The sequence below is a fragment of the Lipophrys pholis genome (genome assembly GCF_963383615.2).
Source record: "Lipophrys pholis genome assembly, chromosome: 17".
In the NCBI taxonomy this organism is placed as follows: domain Eukaryota; kingdom Metazoa; phylum Chordata; class Actinopteri; order Blenniiformes; family Blenniidae; genus Lipophrys; species Lipophrys pholis.
Window position 1 is genome coordinate 5,974,046 of NC_137643.1, and position 16,950 is coordinate 5,990,995.

The 16,950-nt window shown below is 43.3% G+C and overlaps 2 protein-coding genes across 6 annotated transcripts; both read right to left on the minus strand.

Moving 5' to 3' along the window:
* Positions 1–961: 961 nt before the first annotated feature.
* On the minus strand, positions 962–4,464 carry tpi1a (triosephosphate isomerase 1a). Its single transcript, XM_080485583.1, has 7 exons — positions 4,255–4,464; positions 3,569–3,692; positions 3,028–3,127; positions 2,782–2,899; positions 2,197–2,282; positions 1,918–2,005; positions 962–1,660 (listed from the first exon to the last, which is right to left on the minus strand). The coding sequence occupies exons 1-7, from the start codon at positions 4,364–4,366 to the stop codon at positions 1,542–1,544; spliced, it is 747 nt and encodes a 248-aa protein (XP_080341709.1). The 5' UTR covers positions 4,367–4,464; the 3' UTR covers positions 962–1,541.
* Positions 4,465–5,563: 1,099 nt separating this feature from the next.
* Positions 5,564–13,581, minus strand: gnb3b (guanine nucleotide binding protein (G protein), beta polypeptide 3b). 5 transcript variants are annotated; one of them, XR_013936200.1, is made up of 10 exons: positions 13,297–13,581; positions 10,390–10,499; positions 8,992–9,137; positions 8,723–8,786; positions 7,928–8,084; positions 7,767–7,833; positions 7,468–7,669; positions 7,025–7,241; positions 6,338–6,548; positions 5,564–5,815 (listed from the first exon to the last, which is right to left on the minus strand). XR_013936200.1 is itself a non-coding variant. In XM_080485610.1 (10 exons), exons 3-10 carry the CDS (start codon positions 10,456–10,458, stop codon positions 6,442–6,444), a joined length of 1,029 nt encoding a protein of 342 aa, XP_080341736.1. In that variant the 5' UTR covers positions 10,459–10,499; positions 12,709–12,840; positions 12,948–13,240; the 3' UTR covers positions 5,856–6,441. The 5 variants fall into 5 exon arrangements, 3 of the variants coding, with proteins under 3 accessions (XP_080341736.1, XP_080341735.1, XP_080341737.1); XR_013936201.1 differs by lacking the exon at positions 13,297–13,581 and adding an exon at positions 12,709–12,824; XM_080485610.1 differs by lacking the exons at positions 5,564–5,815; positions 13,297–13,581 and adding exons at positions 12,709–12,840; positions 12,948–13,240 and having other exon boundaries at positions 5,856–6,548.
* Between the last annotated feature and the right edge of the window lie 3,369 nt (positions 13,582–16,950).

Here is a 16,950-nt window from a genome sequence, read left to right on the forward strand (position 1 = left end):
CCAACACCACCATGAACTGGCTCCTGGGATTCAGGCTTACGGAGCCAAAAAGCTCAACTCAAAAATGAAATAAATCTGAAGCTGGTTTTATCTTTCATTTGTGTTCAGAAACTTTAATAAGTAGTTGATGTGTTAAGGAGTCTTCAATGTTCCTCTGAGCTGTTTTTGTAATTATCAGCCCGAAAAGGTCCGAGATCACAGCTTTTTTAGAGATATATGGAGCAGAATGGCTCCCGTGTTGTGTGCGTTTTCCAAGATGTTTGCATGAGCCAGCTGTACAGAGTGCATCCAGGGATCAGCGCAGACTAAAGTGTGCTGGAAGAGATGAGACTCAGCTGCGGTTACTGAGCTTACAGTAATTTTCAATGAGTGCGTACCAGGAAATGAGTAAAATTGCAGAATAAATTGGCAAAAAACTTCAAAATACACACTATTACTGTGATTAGCACTCTTAACAGAGACATTCTGGGACTTTTCTGCTTAACAGATGAAGACAAAGTAGCTGTCCACTTCTGACTGTGCAAAATTTGTTCAAATCCGACTGAATTATAGGGATTGTTCTGAGCTCTCAGTCACGGCTTTTCTCTTTGATAAATGAGAAAAAGTGAATTTGACTTTAAGGCACGGTGTTAAATTGATTAGAATGTATCAAGCAACAGGGATGATTTTGATTGGGTGACACGGGGGGGGGGGGGGGGGGGGGGGGAGTGGTCACTCTCGCCTCGTTACAAAAACACGGCCAATTGATTCTGGATTGGAAGATTTCAGCTCGGCCGTCAAGAAAATTAAAAATGGGTGGAACTTTCTGGCACAGCGTTGAATTAGTTTAAATACAAGGATTATGTTCTTGGTGAAGTGGTGGATAAGTAGTTAACTCTCTTACCTAACAGCAAGAGGACCTGGATTTGATTGGAGGACGCTGCGTGTGAAAATCAAGAAAACAGAATAAACGTGTTTTTTTCACTTTTTTATTTGATCACTTTGTTGCCCCGATCGTTTAATCAGCGTGAAAAGCTCATTCCAGCCAAAGTGAAAAGACACAAATTTTGAGTGCATAGTAGTGATGAAAGCTCCTGACAGCGTTGTATATTAAGTACATTCTGTCTGTACAAGTTGTATTATTGGGTCAGACTGACTCCACATTATCAGTTAACCTGAGAATCTCCTCTTTCAGCTCTTTTGAGGTTGACGACCCCCGCTCTGATTGTGCATGACAGAAAAACAACATATACATTTACGTATTCTCACCATCAATAAATATCACAATGTTTTGGGTTGACAAGCTTCTTAGGTGTCCACAAGATAAAGTTTGATAGCAATAATCAACACTGTTGTCCTGAGGGTTAAAAGGAGACGTGACAAGCAATAATAACAAGAACAATTAAACTCTCCAAAATAAAAGCACGGAACAAATAAAAATACTGACAAGTTTTGCATATTAAATGTCTGGCGGTGGAACAGTCAGCCCAGCTTACAGACACACAGTGAAAATCTAAAGTGTTTTGACATTTACTTATATTTCTTCAAAAAGGTCCATTTTCTCAGGCTTGTGCATTGATGATGTCGACAAACTCCGGTTTGAGGGAGGCTCCGCCCACCAGGAAGCCGTCCACATCGTCCTGAGACGCCAGCTCTTGGCAGTTGGCTCCTGTGACTGAACCTGGAACGGATTAAAAAACAGCAAATATTAAGAAACGTGGGAGAATTTATTCCTCACTGCTTCCGTACACGATATACGAACTGATCTCTCGGACATGGACCGATAAGCAAACATGATCCTGCGCATCCGTAACCTCTGACGGCGAGCTCGTCTGTGAACTTTTCTCGCTGTTTGACATTCGACTGCTTTCATCTGACAAGGCTGCGTCCGCACAGCGTGTCAGACCCAACCGCTAATGAACCAACGTCGGCACTGACCTCCGTAGATGATGCGGACTGAATCGGCCACCTCGTCGGAGATGTTCGCCCGGAGCCACGCCCTCAACTTCTCATGGACCTCCTGGGCCTGCGACGACACACGTTTCACATTTTTGTTTTTACAAATAATGACAAAACTAAACATTATTCATTTGTAATGACACTCTTAAGTTTTATCCACGTACCAACAGGATTGTGTCAGGATCTCAGACAATAAACTTTTTCACATTTACTTATGTATTTGTGCGTCCTGCCTGGCTGAATGCCCGGTGCGGTTACCTGCTCAGGTGTGGCCGTCTTCCCTGTGCCAATGGCCCAAACAGGTTCATACGCCAGCACCACTTTCCCCCAGTCCTTCACGTTCTCTGTAACACACCAGGAGCCCTCGAGTCAACGTGGAGCAGCTGAGTGGAAAAGACTTTGCATTCATGATGTTTAGAGCATGAACAATATTCTAGAAACAACTAAACATCTTAAAAAGATGAATTCGGGCGTCGATCAGCTCTTTCATTCAGGGCCTCGGAGAGAAGCAAGCTGTGCTTTTCAGAGTGTAGGAGTACGCAGAAAGCTCCTCAGCAGCAGGCACCACTGACCCATTTACATTTTAAATCAGAGTGCAGTCGACTATGCGCTCAGAAGTAGAATATGTGGTGAAAAGGTGTAACCAAGGAAACGATCGCCCGTCCGCCCTCCAAATGACTGACTGCCAGTGAGATTTTGCAACACAAACACATATTAACCCAGGACTGCAGCTCTACAAGGTTCAACAGGTATCAAAAAAGGAGATTATTCCCAAAGATGAAAGAAAAAACAACAACTTTTTTTAAAAAAAAGATTCAAAACTTATTATAAAATTTTATGTACCTGCAATGACCTGCGTCTGAGCGTAGACCACTTCTTCTGTGGTGCCGCCCTCCCGTTCCTCCAGCTTCTCCCCGATACAGGCGATCACGCCCAGGTCGCTCTCCAGAGCGTGAGCCACCTGAGAATGAGAACCACAGATTCAACCACAGCCACAGCGCTCCTTCTGGAGAAGCATCTATAGGCCTTGTGTTTTCGTTGGGTGTCGGTGGATCGCGCCGTTGTGCCATCAGAAATCCAAACTCTCACCTTCTGACCAATCAACTCGTCACTTTCTCCAAACACGTGGCGGCGCTCCGAGTGGCCCAGGATCACCCAGTCCACACCGCAGTCCTTTATCATGGCCGGGCTGCGGAGAGAGGAAACGTGTTGGATACACAGCAGCGATCACACGTGACCCGTGCAAAAATATGTGTGAATCTTACATTAAATCCATCAGTCCTGCAGCTACCAATCATTTACCTAAACCCAGTTATTATTTAGTAATTTTGAGCTGCACTTCTCATAGCTGCTGAATATGACAAAAATATGATGACCACATCACATTTTTTGCACAGTGTAGATTAACATTAATATTATTTTTTAAAAACAGAGCAAGTTAAAGCTGGTCAGCTAAAAAAATTAAAAAATAAAGTGTCAGAATTCTGCTGATTTGATGTAGAATGACCCAAAAATTATGCACAAAATATCAGGGCCTGATTAAGCATTTATCTACAATTCGGTTAATAAAAGCAGCACAGCATTGATGAATAATGTATCTGAGTGCTTCCAGCTGGAGGGGGTGAGATACCTGATCTCCCCGGTGAACGCTCCCTTGGCCACCTTGTAGCAGTTCTGGGCTGCGACTCCGATCCTCGGGTCCAGACTGGACCGGGCAAAGTCCAGATAGATGGAGGGAACGCCACACACCACCTCTGCAAGGAAAGATTTCATAATGATCATATGCACATCGGAGCACACGACCTAAGATTCACAATACCCAATATTGAAGAGCGTATTTTGGATAATCGATCATATTGTGTCTAGTAAATGTGAAGAAACTGTACCTTACAAACACTTTTCCCTTTTTAATTTCTTTATTCGCATTTAATATTGAATAATTATAAACTTCAACTAAAAAAAAAAAAAAAAAAAAAAATTGCATGAGAGGAAATAAGTCAAATGGTCTCACTTAAAGTCCTCCCATTCAGTTGAGACACATACATTCAACTTAGAGTCTGCAGTTAACTTTAATACAACTCTTAAGACTGAGGAATGTAGAATATTATAATTGATTGATTTTATTATCAGACACTAAAATGTGCAGGTTTATTCCCTCTGGCGGTCACTTTGGACCTTTTCAAGGCGTCAGAGGCTTTTTATGCAACCATCCTGATCACGTGACTCTCAATGTCACCGTGTCATCCCACATAGGAGTCATCATCTTCATCTTCATCTTCATCCCACCCCCACCCCGGTACCAACAGCCTGACTCACCGGTGTCCTCGTGCAGGCTGGCGGTGTTCAGGGTGCTGATCAGCTCCCCCAGACTCTCCTTGTTGCCGTTCATCTTCCAGTTTCCTCCCACGAAGAAGCTGCGGAGCGCCATGTCGGAGGGCAGAGAGGCGGAGAGGAGGATGAGGAGAGAGGAAGAGGAGTCCGGCTGGGTCAGGTGCAGTCCAGATATGAGCAAACCAACACTCTTCTTCTAGTGGGGGATTACAGGGGAAGACCCAGAGCCTTGCGGGGATTTACTGCCACCTGCTGTCAATATGCTGTATCGCATCTATACGTTAACTATCTATCTATCTATCTATCTATCTATCTATCTATCTATCTATCTATCTATCTATCTATCTATCTATCTATCTATCTATCTATCTATCTATCTATCTATCTATCTATCTATCTACGGTCATAAGACTATATACGTTAGTGCTATATAGTGAAGGACCTTTATCATTGGAGTCGTACTATGATTGTGGAAAACATGCTGACTGAAACACCGCGGCAAACGACATTCAGATTGCACTTTTGGAAAATAAGTTTCAGGTTGATTCGATTTTTTATTTATTTTTTAAACGGAATCCTTTCAATTTGAGTTATTGTTATTTACAATATTATGCTCTCAATTCAGCGGTCCAGCAGTTATACCGTATGTGCAGTGGCGGCTGGTGATAAAGTTCTTAGGTGGGGCTCTTCATTGTTATTCGATTTCATCCCATGTTCATTTCATTTACAGAGGTGCGTTTATAAACCACATTACAAAATACTTGCTTTTTTTTTTGTTTTTCTAGATTGAGAGAGGCCCCCAGTGATGAAAAATATTCTACTTTTCAACAGCTAGTGAATGTTGATGTTGATGACTCCTTTATTAACATACTTGTAAACAAATACAAGCAGATGCTTCATTAGTCCCTCTATGGATGCGCCAGGATGCTGGAAACAAATGACAGTGAAGGCAGGATACAGCCTTTATCATCACTTCCTCCTAAATATAAAAGAAAGAAGTCCATTTTCCCACTCTGCAATCGATTAAATACGTATTTAATTGAGTTTTACGTCTCCTCTCTTTTAATTACAGGTACATTTATGCAGTTCAAAGTTGATGGTGCTAAATTATCCTTTCCCACAGGTGGTGAACTTTCATATTTACTGTCTTCAGGATGTATACACACTTTGTATTATGATTTTATTGATATTAAAAAGTGTGACGCATTTGCAGTGAACGGTCATCAGCCACACTTTTATAACACACACACACACACACACACACACACACACACACACACACGGACTCCAACATGGTTTCAATGCAGAATTCTATGTTTATTAGAAAGATTTTCAACAAACATGTCGTCTTTTTACAGGGTAACTGCACAAGTGTAAAAGTCCTACAAAATGAAGCTGTTTCAACGTCGTCTGTTTTGGGTACAACCGTCACATCTCCACGGTGGGACGAAGGGAACACCCGCCGCTATCCCGGATCGAAGGTCACGTCCTGCAGGGTGTCGGCAGTGACGGACCTGAAAGGGCAGCTCGGGCCGTGGACCCCCCCCTCCCCCCACCCAAAAAAAAGAAAGAAAAAAAAAAAAAAAAGAGGAACCAAAACACACTGTACACGCACTCTCCTTCCTAACTGTATAAACTATAAAATACAAATCAATTTACACAATTTATCTAAGTAAGTGCAGGCTCGTTTACGAGTCAGAGATCTCACAATAAAAATAAATCTGTTATTCTATCTTTTTATTTTTCAATATTCACGTGTTCTTTCATTTATAGTCCAAAATCTATTTGTGTTTATTTGACATTTTCAATAGGAGCTCTTTCTCTGCTCAGTAATCCTTTTTGATATAGGTGCTATTTTTATTTTTTTTTTGGTCTTTTACAGTATTTAACTCGTCCTTCCACGTCTCTCTGGTCCGTACGGCAGGATGCACCGTGTTTACCTGATGCCATTTACACAGCGTGACTCATTCACAACCTTTTCATATTTGCATACAAGAACAAGGAAGAAGCAGAGGAGGAGGGAGAGGAAGAGAGGGGGGGGGGGGGGGTCGAGCTCATCCAGCATCACTCCTCTGCTCTTTCTCCGTCCTCTCCTGCTACCTATCGCCACCCTTTCCTCCTCCTCCTCCTCCTCCTCCTCTTTTTCTTCATCCTCTTCTCCCTGGGTTCCCCTCAGTTCCACAGTTTGAGGAAGCTGTCCCAGGATCCTGTGCAGACGCCCATCCCGTCTTCGGGGACGCCAGTGCAGCTCACCCGGTTGTCGTGGCCGGACAACACGCCTGCAGGTGGAAAAAACGAGAATTAAAAAAAAAGGTCAATGGAGGGAAAGAAAATGAAGGTTGTAAGAGGAAGGGAAAGAATATCAAGATGAGGGAATCAAAATGTAATGAGAAAGGTTGTCGAGGACAAAGAGGAGACTATGAGGACATTTAAAGTGACTGTAATAACACCATGAATCCAAGAGGCAGAGAAAGATAGTGAACATATTAATATTATTATTAAATCAGATTGCGCCTCCAGTCACATCTTAATGAAGCATTTGTGCACGTGGAAGAACACTGGTGAACAGGAACTGCATGAAAACCATGTGACACAGCTTTGAACTTAACTGCAGATCCGAGCCCATTTTGAGGCTTTTCACACGCGTACAAATCACCATCCATTCCCCACTAGAGAGCCACACCCCCTGTGCTGTTTGCACGTTCTCCCCGAGCTTGCCTTCGCCACAGTTCCCGGTGAACCCGGCACCACTCACCGACTTTCTCTCCCTTCAGCGTGTCCCAGATGTGGCAGTTGAAGTCGTCGTAGCCGGCGAAGATAAGGCGGCCGGAGTTGGACAGAGCCAAAGACGTGACGCCGGCGTTCAGGCTGGTGTCCTGGTAGGTGCTCACCTCCTGGTCGGCGCGCAGGTCGTACATCTTGCAGCAGCAGTCGTCGGAGCCCGTGACCACGGCGTTACCGCTGGGGAAGAACTGGAGGAGGAAAAATGCTCACATTGGTGTGTGTTTCAGGGAGGTTTTGTTTGTGGAGACTACACTGGATGGCCTCTCTGCCCATGATGTGTGTGTGTGTGTGTGTGTGTGTGTGTGTGTGTGTGTGTGTGTGTGTGTGTGTGTGTGTGGGTGTGTGTGTGTGTGTGTGTGTGTGTGTGTGTGTGTGTGTGTGTGTGTGTGTGTGCGTGCGGCTCGAGCCCCTCACAGCGATGGCGTTGATGTCGCTGGTGTGTCCGCTGAACGTCTGCTTGCAGTCGCCCGTCCTCAGGTCCCACAGCTTGGCCAGGGAGTCGCAGGCTCCGGAGATGAAGGTGTTGGTGTCGGGCGAGAGGGCCAGCGACATGCAGTCTCCAATGTGGTTGGTGTAGATGATCTTCTGCTTGCCGGTCTCCAGATCCCACAGACAGCTGCGGGGAGGAGAAAGAAAGAACGGGAGGTCTCAGTGGTTTGCAGACATGTTTCATATTTCGGTCCCCAACCAGACCGAAGGGCCCGTGGACCCACCAGGTGGTGTCGCCGGAGGCCGTCAGGATCTCGGTGTCGCTGAGGAAGCGGCAGCAGGACAGGTAACCTGTGGGAGAGTCACAGTTTGGTCAGCTGCTTTCTTTTGGGATGTCAGTGTCCGTGGGGGGTGGTGAGGAACGTTTCCCCCACCTCCTCCTCACCTGTGTGTGCGTCCAGCTCCCTCAGAGTCTTGGGGCTGGCGGCCTTGATGTTGTAGACCGTGCAGAGGTTGTCCAGACCACCACTGGCCACCAGGTTACCGGAGGGGGCGAAGGCCACGCTCATCACCCAGGCAGACTTTAGTGGTACAGCAATCAGCTGTGGGGGGGGGGGGGGGGGGGGGGGGGGGGGGGGTTAGTGGATGTATGATGATTATAAATCTGTGTGGGTCTCACTCAGCTAAAAACACAGTTTCACACTCAAATACTTAATACTCAATACATTTCTGCTCCTATTATACACATTTTTAAAAGTTTGCAAGCTCAAACTTTACACATTTGGTGTAATTGTTGGATTTTTTTGCATTTAAATGTATTTATATTTCTGTAAACTTGAAAAATTCTTCCTTCGTGAACAATGAAGTGTACAAGATTGTGATTAGTTAGTAAAATACATCAAATATAGCTTGATAACTCAGTCGGTCAGCTTGTCTATAAGAACATGTACACTGCTAAAATATTGCTATTTGACAAAATCAGTATAGATATTTGAAACCAACGACAGGTTTATATTAGTAAGAATATTGTATTAATTCTTCCTATTTAAATAAAATCTAATCATCTAAAAGAATCTAATAATCTGAAAAACTGATTTCTTAGATGTCAAGATAAGTAAACATTGCAGGACCAACATCAGGACAATAAACCCACAGTTTGTGTCATCTCATACTTCTGATATTCATATACTGTGCAGCTCTGTCATTCAGATTTAATGTGTCACATTGAATATGGTCCTACCTTGTTTCCTGTGAAGGTGTCCCACACCAGCAGCTTGCCGTCCTGTGATGCGCTGACCATTTGCCTGTAAAGAAACAAAAAGTTTGACGAGTTCTGACATTAACTTTTAATATCAAGAGGGAAGAAAATCTGTTTACTGCTTGTGAACATGCATCAAGTACTTGCTCAAAGTTAACTGCATAGATCAAAGTATGCTTTGTGTATATAACATATCAGTATTTAGAAATAACTTGAACGATTTAAAGCATGATTGTCATGTTTTTGCTCACCTAGAGTCAGCTGCCCAGTGCATGGCATAGATTTTGGCCAGGTGACCTTTCAGTGTCTTCCTGAGCTTCAGCTGGACCCGCCCCACTGCGTCCACGCCCCCTGACGCCCCAATCATGGTGTTGTCGTTCACGGCCTTCCGGGCCGCCTGGTGGACACACGTGGAATTACACAGTAGTGATCAGTTGAAAATGTAGTTGAAAAAAAGTTTGTTTTTGTTGGTATTATTCACTGTGCACGACTGAAATGGGTGCAGTTTTACACAAAGAATTCACAAACGACATATAATTACTCAGTTAACCTATTTTCATGTAATATTTTGCGCTGGTTAGGTGGAATATGAAACGAAACAAGGACAATGCCTCTCTGAAAGATTGGGAGATTTCAATGAAGCAGTTGAAATCTAAACTTGTACAGCAAATTAAAGCTGAGGCCTCTTCTTTTCTTATTTTTCTTTTGGTATTCATTCATGCATACGTTCCGAGACACTTTTATATCTGGAGTAATAATTCTTATCATCAAGGAATAGTATGAATACGAATGAAGACATTGTCACTTCCAGTGCATTTCATATTTCCAACGTGTTCTTTTTTTTTGATTGCACTTGATAATGAAAATGAGAAATACAAAAATCATAAATGTTATAATAGGTGAGCGTAACAATGTTGAAAACAAAGATTTTTTTTTACACAGAAAAACCTGCAAATAATATGGAGTTCAATTAAAAAAAAAACATTTAATTGAACTTCTTATCAGCACATCATTAGTTGAAAAAATTCTTCATAAATTTTCATGATACATAAAGAGTGTATTTACATATCGTAGTTTTGACTTTTTTTATTTTTCACGCTGCGATATATTTTCCCCTCGGCTAAGTTTCCTAAATATTTATGATATAAAATATGTGAATTATATATCAAGTAGCAAACAGGAAATCACTCATTCCCACTGTAATAAATCTTAATGCTGTTTCCTTTCTTCCCTTTTTAAAAAAAATCGTTTTCTTTTTAAATAGATTAGAAGATGTATTCTAGTTTTGGTCATTCAAAGCAGAACAGTTTTTCCTTCCTGTTTCCAAATGAAGCTAAAAATAAATGCAAAACCTCCCTTGTGAATATGTTTTGAATATGGAAATGAATAAAAGTATGTTTGGAGCTGTGGAATGAGAGATTCTCTGAGCAGAAACATTCATTCTCAGAGAATTTCACCGCATCACGAGTCGTCAGAAATCGATGTATTTGTTCGTTTTTGGGGGTTTTGGCGTCCAGATTTGTGCGTGGAGGAGGAAGTCTGGGCTCGGATGTCCTCCTGCGCGACGCCGATGAGTGTTTCTGATTGCGGATCGAAAAACCAGTAGAAACCACACTATTTCAAACGTCTTCCATGTTTTCCACCCTCACCTCAATTTGTGCGCGGAGGCCGTCGCACTCCTTTTTCAGCGCATCCATTTCAGCTTTCTCAGCTGCCATGGCGACGTTTTCAAGGGGAGTTTATCGAGAGAAAAGTGAAACTGCGGCAGGAAAGGAGAGGAAAACAAGGAGCAGAGGGGAGGAAGAGAAACATCGTTAGTGAAGTGTTGGTGTCGCAGCGTCCAAACATTCCCAGAAACATTCCCACAAACTGCCGGTCAGACTTCTTCACCGGCATCCGTACGCAGCACATCGGCTGTCGGAAGGCCTCAGTTTGACCCCGAGAGCTTGACCCCACGGAGACACGCCATTAGATCACTACTGATGCCTTCAGTTCTCAGACTAATTAGACACACAGCTGACAGAATAGAAAGATGGATGGATGATGAATATATATGTATATAACAACCTCTATAACGCCAACTCATAGGCTACTAATACACTCTTTCATTTTATATTTGTGTTGTAATCGGTTTTATCTGTATTTTACCACCAATCTGACATTGGCTTTGTTATTCATTGTTCCTTTATTTATGTTTCAGTTTCATCTCACTTCATTGTTTCCCCTTTTGAATGTGTTTTCTCAGTATTTCTTGCTGCTCTGTTTTCACTCTAAGTATAGAATCATGTATAGGGGGAGATTACTTTACTGGGACTTTAGTTTACTGTTCTTACTGAATATTCCACTTGAAATCACTTTGAGATAACGCACAGTCAAACGATGACGTATTTCAAATACTACACAAACGTTTCAGAATCAGTATTTATTCTCACAGATTGTTCTTTTCGTCGTTGCTACAATTTTACCATCTTCAAGATAACTTTTTTGATTTGGCCTAAAACCTTCTATAGTAGATGAATAGATCGAAGGCCGCTGTGGCCTCATGACTGTGTTAAAAATGAGTCCAAAATATAACACAGTTATATAAATATACAACCATATCCACAACTTTAGTTCTTCCAATACTGTTCAGACTTGTTTTGTTTTCGATTTTCTTTTTTTCAACAAGTCCAGAAAGTGGCCTCGTTTTCACCGCCAGATTCTGAGCGGTACGTTAAATCTCCAGATTACATTTAATTCCCTTGAATCTCCTCAGATGGTGCGCACACATAAACAAATTCAATAAGATTAAAACATTTTCATCACAGTTTATCTTTGAAAAAGAAAAAAAACTTTAACTTTCTCTTCACTGCTTTTGTTGCTGTAATATTACCATTTTTAAATTTTTTTTAATCTAATTTTCTTTTCAGGAGGAGCTCTGCGTGCAGTGCCGTAATGCAGGAGTCTAATTCTCTGTAATAGGATACTGACGTCTGACTAATTGACGCCAACTACCTAAGTGCACGATTCCGCACATCGCCAAGAAATCAGTCTTTCAGACCAAAACACGTGCGCCCGCACTTTCACAAACCAAGATGTATAGATAATCATAATATAACAGAAACCTATAAATGAGCGCTGCTTTGCATGTCAGCACACTGCAAATACCCAACTTTCTTTCCAGGAGACAGACAGGAAGTAGAAAACGAGTCATTTTTAAAGCACAAAACACCGAAGTTCACTGGCTCCTGCTTCTCAAGGGGAAATTTTCAGCTTTTGTTCTCTCGGTATTTTTGATGGAAACCAAAGATATGCAGCCTCACAAAGTTGAAAAAAACATGTGGATTTTACGGTACTTTCTGACATCATACTGATCGTCTGCTGCAGGACAGTTTCCAGGGCTCGTTCTGTACATACAAGAGGTTTTGTCGACGTTTTGAACAAAAACATCTGCAAGTTTCAAAGTGCTAAAAACGGTTTCAGCGTCCAGTGAAAGGTTTGACTTTTTTAGTGATAAATGTGCCTTTGCATCTGGAATACGTGGGGGTGGGGGTGGAGTGGGGGGGTGGTTCAGCAGAAGCAGTTGAGGGGTGGAGGTGATGAGGAGGGGTTTTTAGGGTGGTTTACCGCAGGGTTTTAAATCCCGACAGGAGATCTTAAGGGAAGCTTTACGGGTCAAATCTCCTGTCATCCGATTACTGACTGCTCTTTACCTCAGGATCAGCCAGCGGGGGAGCGAGGGAGCGAGGGAGCGGGCCTGGGAGGCTCGGTGTGGACGGAGGAAGAAGTGGAGGTATATTAAAAGCCACAACCAGAAAAGGGTTAAAGTTAGGCTGACGGCACATTTATCCTCCAACACGAATATACTTCCTGAAGGTCTCATGTCAAACCGTCTACCCAGAGTTTAAAACATGCAAGTTCTTTCTTTCACGAAAATATTAGTTGAAAAGAAGAACAAAAAACTTTGCGAAAAGCAACTCCAGTAGTACCAGAACCGGAGCAGAGGCTCCCGCGGAGCCGGGTGATGTTCGGCCTCGTGTGATCAGATCAGACTGCAGCTTATTGCAGCCACGTCCCCGGCACCAATCCTCTTTGCAGCTTCCCCACAACCTAAAGATCACCTTCAAAGGGATTTAAAGAATCACCGCCGTTGCACAAGGTTCAACTTATTCTGCATGTAAATCAACGGGCGGTGCCGCTGCCTCGCGGGAAGGAGCTGAAGTCGTACCGAAAGAGAAGAGCTGAGAAGCGGTGGCCTCTTCAATTACAAGCTGCGTTTCGCTGCTCTACAGATGCAAGAAGGTGCAACAATAACAACAAAAAAGAAAGAAAAAAAAAGAGAGAAAGAAGTCCCTCATTGATCTGCAAGATTTTCATCCACATCATCCAAAGGTCCAGCGGTTGTTTGTGGAATTCAACCCTTGAAAGTCCCTCTGTTCTTCATCAAATGATCACAAAGTCAAAGGATGCGGCTTCGAACCAACTCCTCATTTTCTCCATCAGCAGAAGTAAAGTGCCTGTGAATCCCCCCTCCTCCCCAACCACCAAAAAAAAGAGGCATTCGAGGAGAATCTCACCTGCTCCCTGTTGTTCTCCTGCAGCCGTGCAGCTCCTGGTCCCTCCGGCTCGAGCTGCTCTACACTCCACAGTCACACCTGCTCTCTGGCTCCTCCGACGCTCTCCCACCGGCAGACTGCTGGAAAAAACTCTCTCTTTCTCTGTCCCTTTCTCCACGCTGAAGAACAGATGAGGATTGGAGGGGATGAAGGAGATAAGGGATGAAGGGATAAAGCTCAAAGATGGAAATAGAGAGAGGTAGAGGTAGAGAGAGGGAGAGGGAGAGAGAGAGAGGGGAGTGTGGTGAGAAGGAGAGGTGCAGAGGAGGCAGGTAAACCGATTGGAGCGAGGAAATCAGGTTATGAGGTCAGAAGACAAGAGGAGGTGAAGAAATGAGAGAAAAAGTCGGGAGGAGAAAGGAGACAGGTGGAGAGGAAATGTGAGAACATGAGAGAGGAGAGACTGAGAAATCACACCTGTTGCAGGGAAATCGCAAGAATTTAATGACATTTTTAGGCCAAAGTTAAACAACAAACCCAAGAAGAAGCTGAACTAAAGCACTTCAGATCATTTATTTTTGCTTCATCCACAGAATGACGTCATTGCTTTGGTGTCACTTCTCAGACGTGATCCTGATACGTGATGTAAAACTTGGAGATGGTTTGACGTTGAGGCCTTTTGAGGAGGCGGGAGTCAGGATGGACGACGCAGCGCCGGGCTGAGGCGTATAGGTTGACGAGGGCGGATTGGTTTGTCATAACTAATGAGCTGAGCCCGCTTAATCGGGGTCTAATGGGATATCCGGGGACGAGCAATCTCATTAGGGAATTAGAGCAGGTCAGGCTAAACGTGCGTCACACCTGACACACACACACACACACACACACACACACACACACACACACACACACACACACACACACACACACACACACACACACACACACACACACACACACACACATTAGAGGAAACTGACCAAAAGTGCATCAAGAGTCAAACGCAGAGGTTTCTGCTTCCAGATCAAATGTTCAGGAGAACCTGCTCCCTCTTTTTCCTCCTTTCACAACCGAAACTTGGATATTTTTGAGGGGAAAACTACAAAACACACGCTCTTCGAAATCGCTTTTGTTCCTCGGTACGAGTTGATAAATTTGATTTTATTCGTAAAGCACCAATAACAACACGTCAGTAACGGGAATAAAACCTCCAGAACAACCACATACAGAGGTGAACTAATCAACACGTCGCAGACTGATGAGGGTCAGGAACTTTTAGCTGCACAGTCCGAGATTCCTGGAGGAAGGTCGAGAGAGAGAGAGAGGGAGAGAGAGAGAGAGAGAGAGGGAGAGAGAGAGAGAGAGAGAGAGAGAGAGAGAGACTATAATGGAAATGCAATGGTGCAGTTCAAATAAATGGAGAGAAGACAGCGGAGAGGTTTTGCACATTGAACTCTTTTAGCAGCATAAACCTAAAGCAGCTGAACCAAGATCCTTCACGTCACAGAAAAGCAGGATCATTAGAAAAGATCGAACGCAATCTGAAACAAGACAATACAAATAAATGAAACCAAACGTAAAATAATAGATTAACGTAAAATAAAAAAAGTATTGAATGTGTGTTTGCAATGACAGAGACGATCATGGCCCTGACTTTATGGTTCTGGGGATAAATAACAGAATTATTGAGTTACATAGAGTTAAGCAGAAAAACTGAAAGCGAATGATAAGAAACTAATATGATCTGATCTCTCAGGATCAGGTGGAGATTTTCAAAAGAAGGAGTAAAGAAAGATCTGAAAGATCTGGATTTCATGTACACATTGCAAGCAAGAAAGAAATCAGACAGAAGTAGAAGCTTGTCTTCCATGGGAGATGATTTCTTTGGCCCGCCCCACCTCTTCCCGTCCTGTGACCTGGCAGTCGCTTCAAACTGGATCTGCGTCGTCTTTTTCTCCGTCCAGGAATAGAAAGGGGAGTGTCGGGGTACTGGATCAAACTCTGGCTGACGTATCGTGACACTGATCACACCATGAGAAGAGTAGTTCAGGGAAGCATTAGGCAGTGTCAGCAAATTCAGAAGATAACACCAATGAACGGTTGATAAAGATGCATTGTGCAGCCAGAACTTAACTGCTGTTTGCTTTTTGAGGGCAAAAACAAATAAACAAGAGCGACACGCAAGATTAAAAGTTTTCCTTTCAACTTAAAATTGCAATTAAACAACGTGTATATATGTTGATTTAAGAAAAACCGGTACGGCAAGAAAAAGAAATAACATTTTTGAATGGAAAACAAAGGAGATCTGAAGAAAAAAATATGGAAAGATGATCATAATGTGGTTTTCACACCAAACACTGCTGCACCTTGTGTTCAATATTTACTCATGTTTGTGAGGATAAAGCTGAAATTCCTGCAGTACCTTTGTTTTTGTTTTTAGGCTTTGACGATGACGTTTGCGTCTCTTCAGGACCCTTTCAAGGGGAATATTAAAATCATCAGCAGAGCCTAATTGTCTCTCCTTGACTTTGCTCCAGTTGGCTGTTTTTTCACCTTAAGGCGTTTACACCTGGGAGATGTTGGCGTCCCTCTCTCTGCTCTCTGCTGGGCTTTACTGTAAGCCTCCAGCCGCGCCGCCATTGGTTCAGTGTGCAGGTAATCCACCGTTTGCCCGTATGCATGGCCGCCGCACACCGAGTCTGACGGTAAATGTTGGATGGTTTTCCTCTAATGGGGGCTTTCAGACTAAGCTCGGCCTCCAGGCCGTGTCCTGTTTTTAGTAATTGATGCATCAGGTTTGGACTTATAGGTCCGGTGATAGCGTGAGGTCAGTGCTATGTAGCTGAGGTGAGGCTGGTGGCTCATCAAAAAGTCAAAGTACATCTCTCATGCACTGTATAGACCTCAGTATTTATTAGATCAGCTTTTTTCAAAAGTCTGCTTTAGTGGACTGATTTTGGAGAGATTTGTTCAATTTGGATCTTTGACCTCAGTGCACTGATTTCCATCGTTTCAGGCGGTCAGCGTGGTGAACGACATGCTCCAAACTACCTCTTGCTGTGACACGTTCAGTCGCCTAACTTCATAAAGCAGCACAAAATAAGTCCCGCTGTATGCCACAGGAAAATAAGCTGTGGTGTTGTCTGCATGTTCGTCTGTCTCGGCGCTGCTTCCTTCTGTTGACATTGGTTATAAATATATCAGCTACTTTGAGGGAGTGCTAACGTCCACTACACCTTCGATGAACCTTCATGAGTGAATCAGCGATTAAACTGACCTGAGCAGCAGCTCACGAGTCCGAGCAACGCCGCAATAAATTAGATATTTGAAACATGTAACTGCGATTGATTCTAAACTTTTATCTCAAGAGCTCCACTGGTGATACTACAGTGTTGTTTGTCTGGAGTTTTAGCTCCAGTGAAGGGTTATCTTGGTGCTTTAGCAACTTCCTGAGACGTTTTGGACAGTTTTCTGCTTCTCTGCTCCTGCAGAGTCTATAGTGTGGAAACCCTTGGCTGTCCAGTACCTTTGTTGGATATTTAATAAGGGTTATAATTCAGATTATTCAGCAAGGACCATTTTCTCTGTTATGCAGCTGTAGGTTTAGATTGCTGGGTGCCTCAGTCCTTGAAGCGGAGAAGCCCCGGTCCGTCCACATTGTTGAATCTCCAGGTA

Coding starts and splice junctions, on each gene's coding strand:
- tpi1a (XM_080485583.1), bottom strand. CDS start 4,366: ATGGCGCTCCGCAGCTTCTTCGTGGGAGGAAACTGGAAGATGAACGGC. Junction 3,128..3,568: donor GCGTTCACCGGGGAGATCAG/GTATCTCACCCC, acceptor CTCTCTCCGCAG/CCCGGCCATGATAAAGGACT. Junction 2,006..2,196: donor AGACGGCCACACCTGAGCAG/GTAACCGCACCG, acceptor GTGTCGTCGCAG/GCCCAGGAGGTCCATGAGAA.
- gnb3b (XM_080485609.1), bottom strand. CDS start 10,458: ATGGCAGCTGAGAAAGCTGAAATGGATGCGCTGAAAAAGGAGTGCGAC. Junction 9,138..10,389: donor GCCTCCGCGCACAAATTGAG/GTGAGGGTGGAA, acceptor TGTGTCCACCAG/GCGGCCCGGAAGGCCGTGAA. Junction 6,549..7,024: donor GCTGAAGGGAGAGAAAGTCG/GTGAGTGGTGCC, acceptor TTCCACCTGCAG/GCGTGTTGTCCGGCCACGAC.